General features: G+C 28.4%; 1 protein-coding gene across 1 annotated transcript in view; it reads right to left on the bottom strand.

The window, feature by feature from the left end:
• The window catches only part of LOC135963400 (acyl-CoA Delta-9 desaturase), a 30,889-nt gene extending 17,342 nt beyond the window's left edge, over window positions 1–13,547 (bottom strand). Inside the window, exons 1-2 of the mRNA XM_065515231.1 lie at window positions 13,398–13,547; window positions 12,668–13,099 (exon numbers count right to left, since the gene is read on the bottom strand). Coding sequence (XP_065371303.1) covers window positions 12,668–13,040 — 373 coding nt within the window. The 5' untranslated portion in view covers window positions 13,041–13,099; window positions 13,398–13,547. The remainder of the gene's footprint in view (window positions 1–12,667; window positions 13,100–13,397) is intronic.
• Between the last annotated feature and the right edge of the window lie 5,082 nt (window positions 13,548–18,629).

Genomic DNA, 18,629 nt, shown 5'->3' with positions numbered 1-18,629 from the left:
GTTATTTTAAGAACAATTTATTATAATAATAACACTTAACACTATTAAAACAATTTAACATGCCCAACCTCTATAATTTATTACAAAAAAAAAAAACTTTAAATTAAAACCAGCAATTTGTCTTTAAAATTCCTTGATTTTACAACATAAATAATAAATTCCTAAAAAAAATTACAAAAAAACCATGCAATTTGTCTGACAATAAGGACATGTAATAAATATTTATGACCAATTTTCGTACAATGTAATTTTTATTTTTTATGATTTAAATGAAATATTTTAAACATTATTTTCTTTAACAATTGTTGAAGTTTTATGCTTTAAAAAAAGTAACTAAAAATATGTACATATGTATATATTGAGAATTACATATTTATCTGTTATAAATCAATATCGTATTCACATGATCTATAGCTCTAGACATCTGCATCATGATCATTATCATTAGTGATGCAATTTGGAGGTTGAGACCACGGCTTTGCCACTGACTGTTTGGTATAGCAGAGCAATTTCTGACATTAATAAACCAGCTCATGTAATGGTAATTGTATTTAGAGCAGTTTAGAGCTTTAAAAGTTGGTACTTTATTTGGTACTTTTTGGGGTATTACTATATATTATATTGGATTGCTAGTATTACTTTACAATTTTTAAAATTTGTTTTTTTTTTAAATGATTGTAGCTCCCTTTTTTGACTATTTTTTTAAACTTGCTTAAAGAATGTTTTAAATTTATGAAATTTTACATGAATTCCATTTTTAGCCAAAAGCGATTAAATACTAAATAATAAAAAAATGGTACTTTTAAAACTGTGTACTAAGGAAAAAGGTACTTTTCAAAGCTAATATGTATTTTCTTACATATTACCCAGTTTTTTGGATTTTTCTTTTTAATTACTTAAATAGTACTAAATTAATATATATAGTTGGTACTTTTTTAAGTTAGTTTACTAAAAATTAGCAATAGAAAATGCTACTTTAAATCGTATGTTCAAATTTAAAAAAAATAGTACTTTTTGGTATCAATTTGTTTATACAAATCCCTTTTAAGTACGAAATGATCAAAAGGTACTACATTTACAATCAAATACTGTTATTATTATTCAGTTGTTTCCTATTTTTGCCTTTAATTTCAAATGATCAAAAGAAAATGATACGATCAATTTGATGTACTAAAAAATTGGTACTTTTTGTTTAAAACTCAGGTTTTCTATAAATAATATTAACATTCAATGCATATATGTATTTTTGAAATTTACTTTAAAATAGTACTAAATTCATATATTGTACTTTTCTAGATAGGAGTCAGTAGGATAAAATTTGAAGTTTTAAAGCTGACTTCAATAAAAAACTATTATTGGTATTAAGTTAAATTAAACTGAATCCGTTAAATAGAAAAATTCTCAAAAATACGTAAATTTATTCAAATATTGTACAAATTCCTTAAACATTCAAATATTGTCAAATTACTCGGTATTTATATATTTATCCGCTTTTTTCGGAAATCCTCCCATTAAAGATTTTATTGTTTCTTCTTCGGTTACCGTTTTAAGCATAAAATCGGACATGTCCTGGGATGCCTTACCTGTGTTCTTTAATTCTTTTTTTTACAAGAGCCCTTTAAACAGGCCGAACTTCTGGACAGTTGGGTTGATTTGCCACCCTCGAACAAAATTGACATTATTGTTTGAATACTACTCAAGGGCCTTTTTTCAAATGATGCCAAATCGGTCCAGAAATCTTAAGGCACTCTGTGCTGTTTTAAGAAAGGTAAAAACCGTTTTTGTATACACTTCGTAATATATATTTCTATGTTTATCATGCCTGTGTGTCACAAATGATGGCTTGTCACACTAGAAACTTCTTGGGGAATTTCTTTAGTTTCTTTGTCCGGTATTGTTCTTGAACATAACCTCACCAGCCACATACAAATCTTGACCTGGATGTTGTGAAAAGTCTGTCAGAACATATGTTTCATCATCCATCACACAACAATTTAATGTATAAAATTGTACCTACATTTTTCGCTCGGTCATTTTCTTCTATTTTCTTTACAGTCTTGCCATCTGGAACTGTCTGAACCTTATACGACTTCAACCTAGCATTAACTTTGGCTCTGCGCACAATAGAATCAGAGCATTTAACTTTACGAGCTGCTTTTCTGATAGAAGTGTTCGGTGCTCTTCGAAAGAGTTGTTCGACTTCTTTTGCCCTACCAATATCTGTTAAGAATTGTTTTCTTCCAGATCTAGGTTTTCTTTCAATGTTCAAGTCTTGTTTAATGGTTTTGAAACAGTGAGACGATATTGGTTTTTTTCGGTGACCATTTTAACAGATTTTTAAAAGCTAATAGTGTGTATAAGTTTTTTTTTATTCAGATATTGTAAAATTCTTCGGATGGGGGCCTATTATTGATTTCTAAAGTAACTGTATTTTGTTTATCTTTAACGGGTAAATTTGTTTATTCCAAATTATTTTTCTGAATAAAGTCCTTGCAAAACTCATTCATGAATTGTCAACATTTCAAAATTTTTAATACAAATTTTCACTGACTCAAATTCCAATTCCTAGGACAACGCTATATATCATAACTTGTTTAAAATATTATATTTTACAAACATTTGCAAAAGTTCTTTTTGGTACATTTTTATAGAAACTTTGGAAAGAGGTAACTGAATCTGGATTTATTTTAGATAAAGTTAAACCATTTGTTTAATTACTTTTTCCGTAACGTTTTTTAGTTCTATTATTAATTTGCTTGTTAATTAATTATCTTAAATTTCAAATCTTAATAAAAAAGTACTTTATTTAGTACTTTTTCTGAAAACTTTCAATTCAATTTGCGATACATATTTGATAAAAAAAAACTAAAGAAATGCCAAAAAATAGTCTTAAAAAATAATTACGTAAGTTTTTTTAATTTAATACTTAAATTTTAGATAAATTTTTAAATACAGTTTTGAAATAAACCTTTTTAAATTATAATTTTTTTTTATAAATATTTAAAACAATTTGCCCCAAATCCTTTCTACACTTAATGCCGCCTTTCAGACTCAAGTTGTGTTCAAAACTTAAACCAAAACTCAAGTACTTTTTGCCACAAACATTAAGTACCAAATGACTCAACTTTAATTCATGTCTATTGAATAATTCATTTAGTGCTATGCTAAAATTAAACCAGAAAACATCTTTAAACTTCTTTTTTTTTAACGAATCTGTTTTTTTTCTCGCTAACGTCGTCAATGAAGCCGACGACATAAAGTCTACAACTCAATGCCAGGTTTGCAGTGCTCTGTAGAATCTGGCGGACGATGGATAGATGGTTGTATGAATGATCGTATGATCTGACGCAATTCGTTTTTTTATCTTCATTTTGATTGTTTTAGTTTTGCTGCTTGCTACTCACATTGATTTCACTGTTTGTTTGTTACTCTCCGCTCATGTTTAAACTTCAGAAAAACAATAAATTAAAATATTGATCATGATTTTTTGTTAAATGTATTTGGTGGCTTCTTTTCCTTTTGGGGTTTTTCTGAGTTTTTTTTTTTTGTTAAATTTTTATTATTATTGCTGTTAAACAAGCAGCCTTTTAGTTATGTGCAAATTTCTAGGAAAAAAGACATTTACAAAGAGTTACGACTAAAAAGTCCCCATTTTTTCAGGGTGATTATAAGGCGCAGTTTATATTGTCTTATTATATTTTATTACAATTTTAGGCGATTTCTTTTTTTATGCTGCACTTATGGTGAGCACTTGGTTTTAATTAAGAAATAAATATTAAAAGATTGCTCAGATTTGGAACTGACCTTAAGGGTAGTAATTAATAAATATTTATAGATTTGTATATCATGCCTTATGGAACAGAATTATTCCTATTTTCTCGTATTTTCCGATACGAACCGGTTCAGGCGTTGACATAGAAAATGTTTTGTTAACACCAGTTATAAGTATACGACAATAATTGGCCTGGCTTAGATCGAATTTTAAAGAACTATTTCTGTCCGTCTGTATGTTGGAATCAACTTTCCGTAGCCCCCAAATAATATTCAAAAATTCCGGGCAAAACTCGGATTTTTTTTTTGAGTCCAGTCAACTGTAATAAAAAAGCTCCCTAAAGTATGCAGTACAAATTTAGATATTTTATTTGCAAATAAATAAGAACAGGCAGGTGTATGTGGGTTGGAGAAACTTAAAGAACTAACATTAGTAAATGCTACCGGGCGAAGCCGGGGCGGTCAACTAGTTTTTATTATAAAGGGTCTTCCAATAGCGGCCATATTGTTAAAGCTACAGCTGTCGAATTGGCTATCATTGATGCCCATTTCTTGATGAATAACTACGTCACCAAACAAAGTTGTCAAATTTGGGACGATTGACATACAAGAGCGTCTAATGCATTGTGTGGATTTTGGGCTGTCGGCGTCATCAGTCCATATTTCTTTGAGAACAACGTTGTTGACGGCAAAGCTCTATAGTTTGATGATTACCAACTTCTTTTGTCCGAATTGGATGACATGGACCTGTGGTTTCAACAGGACTGCGCTACGTGCCACACAGCTCATGCCACAGTGGACATTCTGCACTAACGATTTGAGGGCATGGTCATCTCACGTGCAGGTGATCGTGCGACATGATCTCGTTAGACTTTTTCTTGTGAGATTTGCTTAAGTCACAGGTCTAAGCGAATAAGATAGAAACAACAGCGGTCATCAAAGCCAACATAACCCATACCATCGCTCAAATTCAGCTCGATTTAAGCGCCAGAGTCATTGAAAATTTGATATTTCGGATGCCTGCCACCCAACGAAACCGTCAGACACAATTCTATATGTCATAGGCCTTTCAAATGAATTCGAAATTTGGATGATATCTCTCTCTCACTTTGTTTTATTTAATGGATCATTAAGATTTGAGATCCAAAGGACCAGTACGTTTTGAGAAGCTCACGATCATTAAAGAAAGTAATTAAAAATTAAATTTTCTAAGAAACTGATAAGCAAATGATTTAGGAAATACCAGTGTTATATTAATTCTATTAACATAAGTATTTGAAACATACTAATATCTGAATATAAATACTTTAATTACTAAAAGTAAGCAAGCTATTTTTAAATCTTGTTGCTGAAATAAAAAAATCAAATCCGGTTTCAAAACTTTGTGATGGAATATCCATTATAATTAAACATTTAATGAAATCATATTAATTTCTCCTCTGGTCTAGAGTCCAAATAATATTTCGACATATAAACTGGTAAGGAATTTCTTCTTTCTTTCACGTACATATCGTCACGTAAAATGCAAAAGGGCGTAACAACCAAAACATTCAAAATTGAGTTTTTTCACAAATTTTTAGCTTTCTATTTTTAAAAATAACGACTTTATTTAAGAAAGAAAATCATATTTGTAACCACAGTACTTTAAATTGTATTATGTTTTTTGTCTCTTTTATAAAATTTAAAAAAGTGTTGATAGGCCCTTTTGCATTTTAGGTGACGATATATAATATGAAATGAAACTGAAAATACGAAACGATATGAAAAAAAACACCCAAAATATACAAGATATTGCATAATAATTATATATAAGTTGTATGTTGTTAAAATAAATAAGACAACAACGGCAACAGAGAAATAAACTAAACTAAAATTGAAAAGTAAAATTAAGTAAAATAGAGAAATAAAAGAAACCTCAATATTTCAACTGTCATGCAAATATTAATGAATAACAGAAATGTTAAAAAAAAAAAACGAAAACGACTTAAATGAATCAACACAGTTATTATGTTTTTTACGTTTTTTTCTTCTCGAACAAAAAGCTTTTGTAATAATTTTTACACCTTTATGACCCACAATTTTCTGTTGTCATTGTTTAGTACCCAGTACTTAAATATTTATTTAACAGAAAATAAATATTTCAAAAAAAAAACCCAGACAGGCTTTAGTTTTATTTATTTTTCTACGCTTTGTAGAGATGTCAATAATGTGAAAAAAGTAATTTTTTTTACAATAACAATTGTTTAAGCTTGAAAAATCTTTAAACTAAATTGACATACATTTATTACAATACTAAATTATAAATAGGTAAAGACGTACATATGGATTGCTAAATTATTAAGTGTTAAAATCATTAAAATTATTATGTTAATGTTTAGTATTATTACACCTTTAATGTCTTCTTTTTGCCATTAAAGCATAAAGTATTTCCTATTTTTAATGGAAGTTTTTGAAAACAATTGTTTGGCGATTGAAAATATTCACAGCCATTACAGGAAAATTAAGTAATTTTTTCATTTAATTAAGCGGTAATTTTCAAATTATAATAAACTTTTATTATTATTCGTTAAGCAAATTGATGTTGTCACTACTTTTAGATTGCAAAATATGCACTAAAGAAATACTACTTTACATACAGTAATTTAAGCAATTTGTTTTCATTTCACATATAAATTTAAAAAACTCTTGAGAGACTCTTTTTTAAAAATAAGTATTTCATTATTAAGAAATACAGATTTATTACTATTACTTTATATAAATAAAGAGTTGTTCTTTTAATTATACAACTCTTAACCAACTTTATATAAAAATCATGACTGTTTTTGAAAAAACCAATCTTTATTTAAATCTAAAATAAAAAATTGTTTTGTTCTATTCTTAAATTATATCACCACGTAATAATATTATAATTTATTTATACAAATTTGTTAAAGCTCAAGAATAGTATCGCCTTAATAAAGTCAGTAAACTTTATTCTATACATTACTAGCTATTAGAATATAAATACATATTTAAATTGAAAAACTCGTGATGACCATCAATTTTCTAGCCAATAGAATCTTGAAAAATCTTCAAATTAAATTGACATACAAACATTATTTCTTGATATAAATGTTAAAAGTGTATATAACGAAGGTTTTTGCAGGCATAAATGTTGCACCTTTTTCTGCCCCTTTGCCCTTGTTAGTATGTATTCTTTCTTAATAAAAATGCAAAACTGTAAATTTTTTTTCCAAAAATATCACTCTAGAAACAATAATATTTGTTAAATATTTTGCACTTATTTATATTATTCAAAACCCCGGCTTCTCCCGGTAGCATTTACTAATGTTAGTTCGCCTGTTCTTATTTATTTGTAAATAAAATATCTAAATTTGTACTGCATACTTTAGGGAGCTTTTTTTATTACAGTTGACTGCACGCAAAAAAGGCGGTTTTAGCCAGAATTTTTGAATTTTTGAATCGAATAAAAAAAAATCGTTCTCACGTGATGCCATTACATACATTGACCATTTCATTTTTATACCTTTCACCTTCGTGAGAATGGTATACATATATAAGTTTGTCATTCCGTTTGTAATTTCTACATTTTTCATTTCCGACCCTATAAAGTATATATATTCTGGATCATTATAGATAGCGGAGTCGATTAAGCCATGTCTGTCTGTCTGTTGAAATCAATTTTCTGAAGACCCCAGATATCTTCGGGATCCAAATCTTCAATAATTCTGTCAGACATGATTTTGCTATTTAAAATCAGCAATATCGGTCCACAAATGGCAGGACAACCTAGATTGTTTACCTATTTTTGACCTATTTGTGGATTACTAAGTCATTAATATAGACAATATGGATATATAATGATAGATATTTCAAAGACCTTTGCAACGACGTATATAAGACCATAGTAAGTTGGACCTACAATGGATCAAAAAATATTTTTTAACACGAATTTTTTTTTTCACCAAACAAATTTTAAAATTTTTTTTAAAATTTAAAAAACAAAAAAAAATTAAATTTAAAAAAAAATTAAATTTAAAAAAAAAATTAAATTTTTAACAATAAATTAAAAAAACAACTTTGGGAAAAAAAATTTTGTTCACCTAAAAATATTTAAAATTTGTATTTTTAATTTGGTAAAGGGTATATAAGATTCGGCACAGCCGAATATAGCTCTCTAACTTGTTATATATAAGATGTTGCCTCTTTATATACCTATATACCTGGTGGATCATCAATGTATGGAAAAATTGAAAACTCATCTGTTCCAAAAACGAAGGGCAGTTTGTGTGAGGTTAGGATAAAAAAAAATTGACAAAAGTTTGAACTCTATCGGTTAAAAATTGGCTTGTCGCATGAGGGTTAAAGTTCGTGACATTCGTTCGTGACAACATTTTTTTTTTTATTTATTTTCAACAACCTAGGCTATTGGCCATAACCGGTTATAAATTTCTACTTAGAAAAGGGTTTGTAAAAATGTTGCCATTAAATAATTACTTTTGCAATTTAATATAAAATAATCGAAATAAAATACAAAAAATGGTTAAAAAAGTTATTAAAAATTCCCCAGACCAATAACGTGTCTCAGGCCACTAGAACAAGAAATGTAGGAACAAAATTAACATATTTTGAGAAATATTAAAATAAAAGCTAATTTATACTTAAAATATATCCATAGGATAACGTTAACCTATTCGCAGGTACGACCAAACAAATTACATTTTTTTTAACGGCAGTTTCAAAATTCCATTTTTTTAAAAATTTTGTTAAACAAATTTTAGAATTTTTTGATCATCACATGGCGATTTATTGACAACATATTTGGGAATAAAAATGTGTAAAAAGATGTCAATACCTCCTAGAGTTTTTCCGTACCTGCGATTTAAGTTATGCGATTTTCGAGAAAAAATAATTTATTGGCCATATTTTGGCGAATGAGCTCAATTTCCTTATTGTTATGAATTTTAAATATTCATTACAGTAAGATAAATCTAAATATGCTTTGAAAGTTTTACTAAAATTGGAAAAACGTTAAACCTTAAATCGTGAAGGTCAAAGGTAAAATTTTGCAATATTTGGAATTTTATATGATTTTCTTTGGGATTTATTAGCCTAATTTCTAATCTGACTGGGAAGTGTAGTCATTTGAAGGCAAATCGTTATTATCTTGGATTTCTTTACTGAACTAACTGTTATATAAACAATTAAAGAAAGTTGTATAACTTGAGAATGATTTGTTCGATTTGGTTAAAACAAATCATTCAAACAAAAAGGTCCAATTCAATAACCTCTAAATTATTATTATATCCACCACCAAAATGATGGATTTTGTAAAACATCGAAATATTGAAGGTAGACCCACAAAAGTGTGTGTGATCTGGATCCTTATAAAATTATATGACGATATATCTATGTCCGTCTGTCTGTCTATCTGTTAAAGACACGATATTACCTAAGGGGATACAATTTTCCCCAAAATATTCTCTATTGATCAGAAATGTTTGCTAAAAAAAAAAAACAATTTTTAGAACAAAATGTCCGCTGCGATTTTCATAAAAATGTATGCTTGTAGTCAGTATCCTAAAATCAATTTTGACACATTACTATTCGAAATAAGATGATTTGCAGCAAAATATCATCGAATTGATGTTGCATATTTTTGCATATTTTTTTGATAATTGCATATTTTGCTTTTATGCGCATATAATTTGCATATTTTAATATTTGTATTGCATATTTTCATTATTTCTAGTACATGAAAATCTCATCCTAGGTAATAAATAACTTATTTGTACAATAATGAAGAAAATAGGTTAAATCGGTAAAAAATTTTGAATCAAAATATATGAAAAACTTTGTTCGGACTTATGAAATTTACAACTGATATTTTATGGTAAAATAAAATATAAAATTAACCAAATGTTTTCATACACATTCGACACAGCCGAATATAATACTCTTATTTGTTTAATCTGTAGTTTTGGAGATATTCAGAATGATTTTGATTTACACCAGTTCCAGTTCACTCTCATGTTGTTTTAATTTAGAAAGATTAAAAGCTTAAATATGGGGTCTTGACATCCAATAAGAATCTCACATAATATTGCTTACAAATGCTTATCTTTGAGAGGCTAAGCACAACTTAATAAAATTATAATAACAGATGTAACAGGGCAATAAAAGAGATAAATGAGTGACAAAGTCAAAGGTCTATGATAATTTAAATTCACTATATGTATTTCATATTTCATTCATAAATCATTTAAATTAAAATATCTAATAGTTCAAAATATGACAACTTATAAAATTCTAACTTCAGAAAATAGAGTATTATTAGAATATAATTCGATTTGATGTATTGCAATGGATACTGTGCATAAGTTTCTTAAAATATAAAATTTTGTTCAAATATTATTAAGAAAACAAATTCTTGGAATATTCTCGAACAAAATGGGCTCGCTCTGAGTTGAAAAACTGTTTACAGTGTTTCTTCTAATCAACTGATTGAGAAAAGCTTCAAATATATGAAATTGGACACTCAGATAATTTCAGTCCGATTTTTGTTAAATTCAAAACTTTAAATAACTCATTGTTAGAAAAAGAATAATCTTAAAGCAGACTCTTATTTTGAATTATCGAGAATTCAGTTAAGTCTCACTATTTCAGTTTATACGATCATACTGATCGTAAAATGTTAGCAATTCTTAGTGTTTTTTCTTTATTCAAATAAAAATGCATTATTGATTTAATAAAAATTATAGAAAGACATGTTAACCGTTTGACTTTCAAAATATATTTGCGCTCTTCTATTTAAAAATAAAACAATTTTCATATAATTTCAAACATCATTAATTTCCGGATAAAATTTGTATCTCATTTATGATGATTATTTGAAAAATTTTTATTTTACAGAATCAAAACATAACGATTAATCTGTCACTGTTAATAATTAACATTTCAAATTAGCTGTAAACCATAAATGGAAATTTCTCATGGTGTTTCAAATTTAAAAGCACTGAATTTGGATTTTTCGCAAAACTTGTTTAAATATTTAATTTTTGCATTGAATTTTTTGGCAATGGCGGAAATCTTTAAGATCAAAACTGGGACATGCCATTATCTTATGGTAATTTGTATGGTTTCAAATAAATTTTAGAGGTGATTGAAAATGTATGGAGTAAACTCATGAAATTGTTTTTATTAACGAATAGACATTGAAAAATATTTAATTTATTTGTATACCTACATATATTTATGCAGTATTTTAGAAAAAGTAAATTCATTTCAGAAAAATAAAACCTATTTATATTTATATATGTCAAATAATGCATCTCATTGCTAACATTAGCATTTTATTGACTCCTTAAGTTATATTTGCAATTCTGAACTTGGATCTAACAAAATACGATGAAAAAATAGATTATTGAAAGGCAAAGTTTTGACAACTCAAGAATTCAACTGTATAAATTGTGTTGCCTTTAGCAAAAATTTTAAGAAACTAAATTTCTCAATAGATAAACAGTTTGAGAGAATTTTAATAAAAAATTTAGCTTTTTCTTCTTTTTGAAAATAAATTATATGCTGAGTGCAATAACTTATAAGCCACAAAATCACAATATTAAATAATTCGACTTCTATTTTCTAAAGTATAACATTACTTTGTCCAATTTTTGTGTCTTTTCATGTTTTATTTATATTTTGAAAATAATTTTTGGCAAATACATGTCATAATAAGATACAAAATCAAAATATTGAAAAAAATCCATTTGTGTGACTTATCATATTATTGCAATAAACCTTTCAAATTACAAAATTTCTAAAATTTTACATCAAAATATTTAACACATACTTAAAATAGGATGAACAAATATATAATTTTAAGCCAAAGTTTTGACAACCAAAATATTCAACTGTATAAATTGAGTTTTTGGTTAAAGCGTCAGAAACTTGGTTACCTTTAGCTAAAATTTGAATAAGAAACTAAATTCCTCAATAGACAAACAATTTGAAAGAATTTTAATAAAAAATTTAGGTTTTTCTTATTTTTGAAAATAAATATTAAAAAATTCTACTTTTATCTTAAAACACATACATTTTATGAAATAATATTTTATTTTAACAATTTGTGTGACTTATCATGTTTTATTTATATTTTGAAAATCAATTATGGCTAAATACATGTCATAATAAGACACAAAATCAAAATATTGAAAGAAATCCATTTGTGTGACTTATCATCTTATTGCAATAAACCTTTCAAATTACAAAATTTCTAAAATTTTACATCAAAATATTCAACACATACTTAAAATAGGGTGAACAAATATATTATAGCAAGTCAAAGTTTTGACAACCAAAATATTCAACTGTATAAATTGAGTTTTTGATTAAAGCGCGAGAAACTTGGTTGCCTTTAGCTAAAAATTTTAATATTCCGTTTAAGAAATTAAATTCCTGAATAGATAAACAGTTTGAGAGAATTTTAATAAAAAATTTAGCTTTTTCTTCTTTTTGAAAATAAATTATATGCTGAGTGCAATAACTTAATAAGCCACAAAATCTTAATATTGAAAAATTCGACTTCTATTTTCTAAAGTGTTAAAAACACATACATTTTATGAAATAATATTTTATTTTAACAATTTGTGTGACTTATCATGTTTTATTTAAAAACATATAAATAAAATTTAGCTCTTTCTTCATTTTGAAAATAAATTATGGCTAAGTACATGTCATAGTAAGTCACAAAATCAAAATTTAAAAAAAAATAATTTGTGTGACTTATCATGTTATTGCAATAAACCTTTCAAATTACAAAATTTCTAAAGTTTTGCAACAAAATTTTCCACACATACTTAAATTTATATTAATGAGTAAAAAAAGTTCCTTCACTTACCCCATAACAAAGTTTGTATCCTCAATTTCTCCAGCGGAAACATGGCCAGACACACCACAAAGAATATATGGGCCGCAAAAATCAATATGACATTGTGCCATTTAAGCGGTGCTTTAAACTGAATACCCAACACATTGTCGCCCTTAAATTTGCGTGTATATTCCTCCAAATTGACATTATATTTATTTTGTATAACTTTCACTTCTCCGTCGGCGGCCGAGACCAAGGGCTGGCCATTGGCGGTGGGAAAACCATTTGTGGCGGCCTGTTTGCCATTTGTCAAACGCTGTTTTAAGGCTGTGTTTGTGGTGGTCTGTGTGGTTTCGGCACAACTGGTTGTACTGACACGTTCCGATGTTGATAAATGACCCATAATGATGGTTGTATTTAAAATACTTTGATTACTTTAGAGATTTGTAACACTCAGCAATTCTGAGGGGGAACAAAAATTTGCCAGAAAAAAAAATTAACACAAAATAATTAAGATTTCTTTTATTTTTCTTTTCTTTCATTAAATAAAAAAATATTTTAATTTCTTTTCTTTAATATTATAAATTTAAAAAAGGGGAGGATTAATTAATAATACAAAGTTACAAAATGCAAATCCACTAGAAAAAAACATTTGTATTTAGGAATTAAATTAAATGGATGGGGGGAAATTTTTACAAACAAAAAAAAAGGAATTATAGAATTATATTTTTATTTTTAAATAAAATTTTGTGAAATTTACATGTATTAAGGTTTTCATTTGATTTGTTGAAATTTTAATTGATTTTTTTCATTTAATTTTGAACGGATGCACTGTTTTTATATCTTTTATTTCTTTCAAACTATTTAACACTTTTCAATTTGCTTTATTTTTATTTGTATATATTTTTTTTTTGTATTATATTTTAAATATTATGTGATTTTCTATTTTAAGTAGGTATATTTTTTTCCGTTTGTTTTTATCTAATGGCCGTTACTGTTTGACGTTTCGCTAAGAAATGATCGTAGTTTAAAACTTAAATTTCATTTCTATCTCAGTTTTAACGCTTAAAGATGTATCTGGTTGACTGCATGACTGAGACTCTGCCTCTACATAGTTTGCTTTACGGTACGGTACGTCTGTCTGTCTGTTTGGCTGTCTTCAGACTCTACGCTAGTATTCTTTTGTATCGCAACTTTAACAACGAGTATGTTTGTATGTGGCTGCTGGCTGTATTTGTATACTTATTGCTGTTGACTGAATTTTATATTGTTTATTTTGCTTTTTGTTGTTGCTGTTGCTGTTTAACTTGAAAATCGTAAACCAAAAACATAAACTTACTTTAAGGCCAAGATTGAGCCACCTCTCGCTGTTACTTCAAAACCGCAGATACATTTACACACGCGCACACTCACGCGCTCCATAACATTGGCGCACACTCTTGGGCGGCTCGGCTCACACATTTACAACAAATTGTACCACCACCACCTGAGTGTAACAGGAAAACCTTTAAAGAATCATTTCATTATGTAATGTAAGCAATTCCTTTGAATTCGATTACAGCATCAAAAACTATAAAATTATTCAAAAATCTATAAAACTACTACCATTTTAAGTAGTTGTCCTAAAAATAATTCCAAATATTTGATAACAATTCTTAAAATAGCGCAATTCCTTCATAACACGCGTCACTTCTTTATATAGCAGTGATCTTAAAACAACAGAAATTCTCAAAATACTCAGCATTACTCATTTAAATACGTCAGAACTCAAAAGTAAACATTGGAACAGTAGACGTCAATTCTATATTTAGAAATGATTTCAATAATAGACAGGATGTTTAACCCGTTTAACCTGTTTTTTGATTTCAATTAAGAATTTTATATTTTCGTATATGCCGACATTTCGAAGTTTTGCTTTCGCATTGGAAGGTAATTTCATAATAAAATAAAATTTTTTAGGAGCTACCAACATTTTAATTGCTGGTCAAAATAATAGATTTTTCGAACTATTAAAGGTTGTTTTTTAAGCCCTATAGAACTTGAAATTGTATAAAAATAACAAAAAAAAAGTAAATTTTAATAAAACAATTTTGTTTTGTTCATGAAGCGCTTTCTGGACGTCCAATTTTGGGCCACATTTTCCAGCATGACTGGCCGTATGTCACGAAAGTTGGCCTCCAAGGTGTCAATTGTTGCTGGTTTATCAACATAAACCAGTGACTTTAAGTGACCTTGGAGGCCGATTGACAGGTCTATTTCTCGAAATCAAGTTATCGCTTAAACTTGATTTCAATAAATCGATGCCTGCGGTCGCCGTATGGCACATAGTTAGCGCCTTCCTATTGAAACCACAACTCCAATGTTTTCAAACAAAACATCATTGATCATGGTGAATTTTTCTGGATGTAATCGAGTTTGTATGATCTGTTGTGGATTGGTCTCACTCCTTATGCGGCAATTTTGTTTACTAACAAACCCGATAAGCCAAAAACTACCCTCATCGCTTAAATAACAGTCGTTAAATTTGGATAATTTGGTAGAGTTTCCGGATCCAATACCGATCTCAATTGATTACAGCATAAACTTTTCTTTTGAGACAACGACATTTGAAAATTCTTTTTACACATTTTTCTGATCTGAATTTGATGTAGTTTTTGTACCTTGCAAACAGTTTAATTAAAAAAACATGTAAAAGAGCTAGATTTAGTTTTTTTTTCTAAAAAAAAGTTTATGCTAAAAAGCTGGGGTTAATTTGGTCCGAATTAATATGGCGTCTTTGAAATGCCTATCATATCCATATTGTATATATTCACGATAGTAATCCAGATATAGATAAAAAAATAAGCAAAAATTAATGGTGTTTTTTATGTCTCCCTTCCAAAAAATAAGATTTGTTTGTTATAACCGTAACAAATCAATGTGTGTGAAGATAAATTCGTATTTAACTAGCACAGACAAAAACCACATTTTTTAACATTGCTCATTTTACAGTCAACAGAGCACTGTTAATCACTTAACAGTCTTGATAATTGAATTATAATACAAAAATACGTCTGAAATAGGTATCAGAAATAATTTCAGAAACAATTTCAGAAATATAAAAAATTAAAAAAAATATTTCAGATGTTTTTTTTATAATAATATTAAAAAAAAAACATTTTGAAAAAAGTCACTTTTATGATGAAGTTCAGGCGACGAATTTGGAAAAATATGGAGTTGCACACGTAACCTACTATATACGAATGGTAGTCCAATGGGTCCTAAATGCGACTGCATAAGTCGAATTTCTGAAATAATTTTGGAATTTGAGAAAAACAGTTTTTAAAAAAAGTCTATTTTGAAAAAAGTCACTTTTATGATGAACTTCAGGCGACGAATTTGGAAAAATATGGATTTGCACACGTAACCCACTATATACGAATGGTAGTCCAATGGGTCCTAAATGCGACTGCATAAGTCGAATTTCTGAAATAATTTTGGAATTTGAGAAAAACAGTTTTTAAAAAAAGTCTATTTTGAAAAAAGTCACTTTTATGATGAAGTTCAGGCGACGAATTTGGAAAAATATGGAGTTGCACACGTAACCTACTATATACGAATGGTAGTCCAATGGGTCCTAAATGCGACTGCATAAGTCGAATTTCTGAAATAATTTTGGAATTTGAGAAAAACAGTTTTTAAAAAAAGTCTATTTTGAAAAAAGTCACTTTTATGATGAAGTTCAGGCGACGAATTTGGAAAAATATGGAGTTGCACACGTAACCCACAAATTTCAAATAAAAAATTTCTTATTTCAAATTTATTTCTTATTTCAAAATTATTTCAGAAATTCGACTTATGCAGTCGCATTTAGGACCCATTGGACTACCATTCGTATATAGTGGGTTACGTGTGCAACTCCATATTTTTCCAAATTCGTCGCCTGAAGTTCATCATAAAAGTGACTTTTTTCAAAATAGACTTTTTTTAAAAACTGTTTTTCTCAAATTCCAAAATTATTTCAGAAATTCGACTTATGCAGTCGCATTTAGGACCCATTGGACTACCATTCGTATATAGTGGGTTACGTGTGCAACTCCATATTTTTCCAAATTCGTCGCCTGAAGTTCATCATAAAAGTGACTTTTTTCAAAATAGACTTTTTTTAAAAACTGTTTTTCTCAAATTCCAAAATTATTTCAGAAATTCGACTTATGCAGTCGCATTTAGGACCCATTGGACTACCATTCGTATATAGTGGGTTACGTGTGCAACTCCATATTTTTCCAAATTCGTCGCCTGAAGTTCATCATAAAAGTGACTTTTTTCAAAATAGACTTTTTTTAAAAACTGTTTTTCTCAAATTCCAAAATTATTTCAGAAATTCGACTTATGCAGTCGCATTTAGGACCCATTGGACTACCATTCGTATATAGTGGGTTACGTGTGCAAATCCATATTTTTCCAAATTCGTCGCCTGAAGTTCATCATAAAAGTGACTTTTTTCAAAATAGACTTTTTTTAAAAACTGTTTTTCTCAAATTCCAAAATTATTTCAGAAATTCGACTTATGCAGTCGCATTTAGGACCCATTGGACTACCATTCGTATATAGTGGGTTACGTGTGCAACTCCATATTTTTCCAAATTCGTCGCCTGAACTTCATCATAAAAGTGACTTTTTTCAAAATGTTTTTTTTTAAATATTATTATAAAAAAAACATCTGAAATATTTTTTTTAATTTTTTATATTTCTGAAATTGTTTCTGAAATTATTTCTGATACCTATTTCAGACGTATTTTTGTATTATAATTCAATTATCAAGACTGTTAAGTGATTAACAGTGCTCTGTTGACTGTAAAATGAGCAATGTTAAAAAATGTGGTTTTTGTCTGTGCTAGTTAAATACGAATTTATCTTCACACACATAACAAATCAATTTTTTATTTTTTTTGGATTATTGTTTTTTATTTTCTTTCATCGTTGGAGTCAAATCTCTTTACGTTGAGCCATTTCTTCCGGTTAGGAAACAAGAAATAGTCACTCGATGCTAAATCCGAAGAATAGTGCGGATAAGGCAGTAATTCATAGCACAATTCTGATTTTTTTCCATGGAAACTGCACATCTGTGCACCCTTTCATTGTCCTGGTGAAAAAGAAATTTTTTTCATGGACAAATGTGGACGGTTTTTCAAATCCTCATTCATTGACCCAATAAGTTGGCATAATATTCGACTTTGATTGTTTTACCCTTCTGAAGTTATTGGCGGACAAACCCATCTTGGCCTTCTTTGATGCCGACTCACCCCAAGAAACCCACTCTTTTGACTGCTGTTTGGTCTCTGTATGTGGTGTGGTGGATGCATGCTCCGTTTAGAAACTTTTTTTGTTGGATATAATTCAGTATCTTGGAAACTATTGGAGATATTATTACAAAATTTCACTTGAATTGAGCTGAGGTGTTTTCGAGTTGATTTACGTTTGTTCAGCTTTCTAGCGCTAATGGGGGTCAGTGCGTAGCCCCTCAAAGTTGGTCACCTCGGGTCTCAAATTTTTTAAAAAAATCGCCAAAAATCCATTTATGATCCGAATCAGCTGAAATTTTAAATATAAATAGACCTTGGGAAGATCTACAAAAAAGTGTAGGTTCTCTATTCTCTACAAGTGTAGGTTCTCTATTCTCTATAGGTTATCTATTCTTCATTAGTTGAAGACATATTAAGGTTTGTTGATTTATTTTTTTTTTAATTTTGCTCGATTTTTTCATGTTTTTTTTAGATATGGTGGGCCTACGGAGGGTCGAAATTTATTTTCAAAATATCAGCTATATTGGCGATAAAATTCTAAATAAAATAAAAAACTTGCTAATAGGTATCTCTTCCCTGCAAAAAGTTATACGCATCCAAAGTTGGAACTTGTAAAATTGGCCGTATTTTTTACGTTTTTTCCTACAAAAGTCCATATATTTATTCTTTTGTATATGATCCGGGAAGATAACTTAATGCAAAAGCGT

Source organism: Calliphora vicina, chromosome 1, assembly GCF_958450345.1.
Source record: "Calliphora vicina chromosome 1, idCalVici1.1, whole genome shotgun sequence".
NCBI classification, from domain to species: domain Eukaryota; kingdom Metazoa; phylum Arthropoda; class Insecta; order Diptera; family Calliphoridae; genus Calliphora; species Calliphora vicina.
This window is presented reverse-complemented; position numbering and strand designations above follow the sequence as displayed.